Source organism: Schistocerca americana, chromosome 3 (genome assembly GCF_021461395.2).
Source record: "Schistocerca americana isolate TAMUIC-IGC-003095 chromosome 3, iqSchAmer2.1, whole genome shotgun sequence".
NCBI lineage: Eukaryota > Metazoa > Arthropoda > Insecta > Orthoptera > Acrididae > Schistocerca > Schistocerca americana.
Window position 1 is genome coordinate 909231765 of NC_060121.1, and position 6690 is coordinate 909238454.

General features: G+C 39.7%; 1 protein-coding gene across 1 annotated transcript in view; it reads right to left on the reverse strand.

The window, feature by feature from the left end:
- Positions 1-3699, reverse strand: part of LOC124606508 (uncharacterized protein PB18E9.04c-like) — a 128340-nt gene extending 124641 nt beyond the window's left edge. Inside the window, exon 1 of the mRNA XM_047138492.1 lies at positions 3688-3699. Within this exon, the coding sequence (XP_046994448.1) occupies positions 3688-3699 (12 nt within the window). The remainder of the gene's footprint in view (positions 1-3687) is intronic.
- Between the last annotated feature and the right edge of the window lie 2991 nt (positions 3700-6690).

The following is a 6690-nucleotide window of genomic DNA, read 5'->3' on the forward strand; positions in this document are numbered from 1 at the left end:
GGTGATCCCTTGATGCCTCAGAACATGTCCTACCAACCGATCCCTTCGTCTGGTCAAGTTGTGCCACAAACTTCTCTTCTCCCCAATCCTATTCAATACTTCCTCATTAGTTATGTGATCTACCCATCTAATCTTCAGCATTCTTCTGTAGCACCACATTTCGAAAGCTTCTATTCTCTTCTTGTCCAAACTATTTATCGTCCATGTTTCACTTCCATACATGGCTACACTCCATACAAATACTTTCAGAAATGACTTCCTGACACTTAAATCAATACTGGATGTTAACAAATTTCTCTTCTTCAGAAACGCTTTCCTTGCCATTGCCAGCCTACATTTTATATCCTCTCTACTTCGACCATCATCAGTTATTTTGCTCCCCAAATAGCAAAACTCCTTTACTACTTTAAGTGCCTCATTTCCTAATCTAATTCCCTCAGCATCACCCGACTTAATTAGACTACATTCCATTATCCTTGTTTTGCTTTTGTTGATGTTCATCTTATATCCTCCTTTCAAGACACTGTCCATTCCATTCAACTGCTCTTCCAAGTCCTTTGCTGTCTCTGACAGAATTACAATGTCATCGGCGAACCTCAAAGTTTTTATTTCTTCTCCATGAATTTTAATACCTACCCCGAATTTTTCTTTTGTTTCCTTTACTGCTTGCTCAATATACAGATTGAACAACATCGGGGAGAGGCTACAACCCTGTCTTACTCCCTTCCCAACCACTGCTTCCCTTTCATGTCCCTCGACTCTTATAACTGCCATCTGGTTTCTGTACAAATTGTAAATAGCCTTTCGCTCCCTGTATTTTACCCCTGCCACCTTCAGAATTTGAAAGAGAGTATTCCAGTCAACATTGTCAAAAGCTTTCTCTAAGTCTACAAATGCTAGAAACGTAGGTTTGCCTTTCCTTAATCTTTCTTCTAAGATAAGTCGTAAGGTCAGTATTGCCTCACGTGTTCCAGTGTTTCTACGGAATCCAAACTGATCTTCCCCGAGGTTGGCTTCTACTAGTTTTTCCATTCGTCTGTAAAGAATTCGTGTTAGTATTTTGCAGCTGTGGTTTATTAAACTGATTGTTCGGTAATTTTCACATCTGTCAACACCTGCTTTCTTTGGGATTGGAATTATTATATTCTTCTTGAAGTCTGAGGGTATGTCGCCTGTTTCATACATCTTGCTCACCAGATGGTAGAGTTTTGTCAGGACTGGCTCTCCCACGGCCGTCAGTAGTTCCAATGGAATATTGTCTACTCCGGGGGCCTTGTTTCGACTCAGGTCTTTCAGTGCTCTGTCAAACTCTTCACGCAGTATCGTATCTCCCATTTCATCTTCATCTACATCCTCTTCCATTTCCATAATATTGTCCTCAAGTACATCGCCCTTGTATAGACCCTCTATATACTCCTTCCACCTTTCTGCTTTCCCTTCTTTGCTTAGAACTGGGTTTCCATCTGAGCTCTTGATATTCATACAAGTCGTTCTCTTATCTCCAAAGGTCTCTTTAATTTTCCTGTAGGCGGTATCTATCTTACCCCTAGTGAGATAGGCCTCTACATCCTTACATTTGTCCTCTAGCCATCCCTGTTTAGCCATTTTGCACTTCCTGTCGATCTCGTTTTTGAGACGTTTGTATTCCTTTTTGCTTGTTTCACTTACCGCATTTTTATATTTTCTCCTTTCATCAATTAAATTCAATATTTCTTCTGTTACCCAAGGATTTCTACTAGCCCTCGTCTTTTTACCTACTTGATCCTCTGCTGCCTTCACTACTTCATCCCTCAAAGCTACCCATTCTTCTTCTACTGTATTTATTTCCCCTATTCCTGTCAATTGCTCCCTTATGCTCTCCCTGAATCTCTGTACAACCTCTGGTTCTTTCAGTTTATCCAGGTCCCATCTCCTTAAATTCCCACCTTTTTGGAGTTTCTTCAGTTTTAATCTACAGGTCATAACCAATAGATTGTGGTCAGAGTCCACATCTGCCCCTGGAAATGTCTTACAATTTAAAACCTGGTTCCTAAATCTCTGTCTTACCATTATATAATCTATCTGATACCTTTTAGTATCTCCAGGGTTCTTCCATGTATACAACCTTCTTTCATGATTCTTAAACCAAGTGTTAGTTATGATTATGTTGTGCTCTGTGCAAAATTCTACCAGGCGGCTTCCTCTTTCATTTCTGTCCCCCAATCCATATTCACCTACTATGTTTCCTTCTCTCCCTTTTCCTACACTCGAATTCCAGTCACCCATGACTATTAAATTTTCGTCTCCCTTCACAATCTGAATAATTTCTTTTATTTCATCATACATTTCTTCAATTTCTTCGTCATCTGCAGAGCTAGTTGGCATATAAACTTGTACTACTGTAGTAGGTGTGGGCTTCGTATCTATCTTGGCCACAATAATGCGTTCACTATGCTGTTTGTAGTAGCTTACCCGCATTCCTATTTTCCTATTCATTATTAAACCTACTCCTGCATTACCCCTATTTGATTTTGTGTTTATAACCCTGTAGTCACCTGACCAGAAGTCTTGTTCCTCCTGCCACCGAACTTCACTAATTCCCACTATATCTAACTTCAACCTATCCATTTCCCTTTTTAAATTTTCTAACCTACCTGCCCGATTAAGGGATCTGACATTCCACGCTCCGATCCGTAGAACGCCAGTTTTCTTTCTCCTGATAACGACATCCTCTCGAGTAGTCCCCGCCCGGAGATCCGAATGGGGGACTATTTTACCTCCGGAATATTTTACCCAAGAGGACGCCATCATCATGTAATCATACAGTAAAGCTGCATGCCCTCGGGAAAAATTACGGCTGTAGTTTCCCCTTGCTTTCAGCCGTTCGCAGTACCAGCACAGCAAGGCCGTTTTGGTTATTGTTACAAGGCCAGATCAGTCAATCATCCAGACTGTTGCCCTTGCAACTTATGTGCCTTACGTTAGCATAAAGAAACTACGTATCGTCACTAGTAACAATACAGTATAGGAATGTCTGGTGTTGTTCATTAACCAGTTAATTATGAAAAATATTGATGCATATATGGCCAACTGCTGATTTTTTGCTATTTTCGCTTAGAGCATGCGGTACCAACACATCCGGTTTTTGAACCTTATTCGTTTCATGCAAACGTCGCACCATGATAGAATGATCACATTTCATCGCTTTTACCAGTTGTCGGGCGGCACAGACGGGAAACTCTGAGGATTGGTTACTCATCAAACCCTAATGTCTACCTGAACGTGGGGACTGGCCAATGTCAAAACGATCATGCATAAAATGAGAAAATCATTTTTTGTCATTCTCTGTTCAATGGCAAATGTTTCTGGGTTCCTCCGCTACTGTCATTCTTCTATTGAATGCAAACTTAATAATACGTCGGGAATGTTGCGGTTTCTCCGTATTCTAGCGTCCACTGCTCCACTCACTGTTTCTAAATGAAAAAAATGGCGATTTGTAAACTGGAAAAGCAACAGTGAACTACAAATAAAAAACGACAATCGATAAGTAAACTCATAGCAACCGAAATACCGACATGCGTAACTGAAACACAACGAATATATACAACCCTAATGAAACTGGTAATGTGAGTCGATGATACAATAAAATCAGAAGGAAGCGCTTATACAGCCGAAGTTCAAGTGGTCCGTCTAAATGAAGGTACTCACCAGGATCTTCATGTCTGCAGACGGAGAATCCAGACGGTGTTCTGTGCCGCTTACCTGACGGCTTATATAGTCGAGGAGGAGGGTGACCCGCTGCCGGGTTCATTATCTCTCAAGCTCTGGTGTCTGATTATCAGACTCAAAGTCATATCTCAGCCAGCAAGCTACATTACTCCACGTTCGTATCACAGGTATCTGCACGTGTAAGCGATAGGCACATGCCTACAGATTTTTCATCCACCTATTTATTTCTTCAAGTAATTCTTTCAGCCTCATTCTCCCTCATCTCTCTGGATCTCGATTGGTTTGAGAAGCATAAGCAATAAACAGAAAAACTGATTGGTGTTTCTTCGTACACCTTAATCGTTCCTTACTTCGCTGGCGATTTGCACACAAATGCTATTTACCTGTTTCGTAGATAGTATTTAATGTCTTAACATTCTTTTTGTTGAACGGAGGTGGCAAATGCTACAGAACCCATTTCCGGGATAAATATAGGGAATCCCACCTCAAACCTTTTCATTTGAGTTTTCCGTGTTTCAATACTTGCTTCAATGTAACAATATGTAGTTCGCTCGAAAGATTATCGCTCTATCTTTTTTCGGCGTTGACTCTGGCCATGAAATCGTTATCGCGGTTATTATATGCTTAAACTTTCATTACATCGTAGTGGTGAAGAATTTTACGTTTTTGACTACTTTATAGTAGTATAGGGGGCTCAATTCAGGTCACTGTTACGGTATTTTTAAAATCAAAATGATTAGTCATGACTGGTAAACACTAACATAATAAGATATCGCCCATATTCCTCCGAAACGCGGCGCTAAAGCACACACAATTTTCCTCAAGGCCTTCGAGTCAATATTAGAGAGACAGTTATCGGACAATTATTAATTATGTATCGTACTGAAGTATTGTTGTTATAATGTCTAGAGCTAGCCTAAAAGAGGAAGTCGCGGTTGCTCTATTGTTTATTGTAGCAGTTTAAATATTACGAATAAAAGTTGCTATGTTATGATGAAAATATTACATAATCCAAATTCTTGTTTTTTCAGTTTTTCTTAGTCGGTTTACTTATTGCGGACCGACCTGACTTCATTTCTATATTCCTTTCTAAAGTAATTGAATTTTCGTCTAGACGGCTCCATCCACAGCGATTTTTATCTCTTGAAGAGATATTCCGATAATTTTTGTTCAGTTCGACCATCCATTTACTTTCCGCTGTTCCTCATTATGTTCTGCCTTGCTAATTGATCTCTTCTCAAATAAGTGGGAAAGAAACGGGGCCGGCCGGTGTGGCTGTGCGGTTCTAGGCGCTACAGTCTGGAGCCGAGCGACCGCTACGGTCGTATGTTCGAATCCTGCCTCGGGCATGGATGTGTGTGATGTCCTTAGGTTAGTTAGGTTTAATTAGTTGTAAGTTCTAGGCGACTGATGACCTCAGAAGTTAAGTCGCATAGTGCTCAGAGCCATTTTAACCATTTTTGAGAAAAAGGGAAGATAATCGTCTCGTGATGATAACTTCTTCTATAATGGAAGCATAAGGTTACCTTTTTGCACATTGTGAGATATTCAGCAGACTCCACATCTCAAAGGCATAAATTCAGCTCTTGCAATAGTATCCACAGTCCACGTTTTGCAGCCGTACAAAAACACAAATGACACCAATGATTTCACCAAGCGCATCTTCGTTGCCTGCGAAGGTGATCGGGTCTGTAAGATACGATCTTAGTGAGTTTAACCAAGGAAGATTCGTAATTTCGTTTAGTTATTGCAGATAGACTGTTACTTGAGTTGCCACCTATTTTTTTCACTCTCGGGTACTTTTATGTTTAAACAGCGCCTTTTGCCGATCACAGACAGCATATTATCTATCCCACGAGAATTCAACAATAATAATTTTGAATAGGCATGTCCTCTTTACAAATGCTGTGCTCTCGGGCCAAACCTTATTTGTCTCCAAATGAAATACATTATACTAAACTCACACTCTGTCAGCTTTCACTAAACGGTTAATAGCGATTACAAGAAGAATTTAAAAAATCAAATTATGTATCTTTATCAACGTTGCCTGTGTTCATTTGTCTCTGTGGAATTCACAAAATAATTCAAATTTTGTTTCTGACTGAGATTATCTTTCAACAAATTATCTAAAAATCGAAAGTACGTCAACGTGTTAGCTGGCTTTTGCTATTAAGACTTGTGGAACTGATTAGCTGAATATAGTTGCTGAATTTAATCTTGTTTTTCAAAATTAGGTTATATTGCTTAAGAAAAATCGTCTACCACGAAATAATTTCTAAATTTTGCAAGCAAATAGATCAGTTACAAAGTCCAAAAGATTAAAATTACTGTTAAATTAATATGGAATAATGACGGAAGGTGGTCATGAGCAGAGCCTAGATTTTTAACCAGAATCAAATTGTAAAACATGCATACGTTCATGCAGTATTATACCCAAAATGACCTTCTTACTTCAAGAGAAGTGACAGTGCATAGTTCAATGAAGAAATGTCGGACAAAGACAGATCCAGTTGAAAGTGTTTTACATGTTTGCCACAATACATTTTGTTACAATTTCATAAACTCAGACTGGGAATTTGCACAGTTAATGTCGTTGGTCTTACCTTTTTCTGCAATTCTCACTTCTCCATACGATCACATAAACGTATTTCAACCCCTTCAATAATTGTCAGAGATTCTAAGAGTTACCTCTGCTTCCCACTTCGTTATTGTCGCAGGAAAACGTGCAAAATTTGATTTGTTGTAAATCAGTTCTGGTTTCATACGTCTTTTTCTAGGGCGCTACTTCTGTGTTTTCAACCTAAGCTGCATTAGTGGCTTCTAAAGTTTCTATGATCCAAAACACAGAAAGAAAGGTGGTGGTTGTTGGGATGTTTAAGGGGGGACTAAACAGCGAAGGTCATCAGTCCCCCATTCCAAAACAGGCGAGCCGAAAATTTGAGGAGCAGGTAAAAACCCCAGGGGGAAGGTGACTCCCCCCCC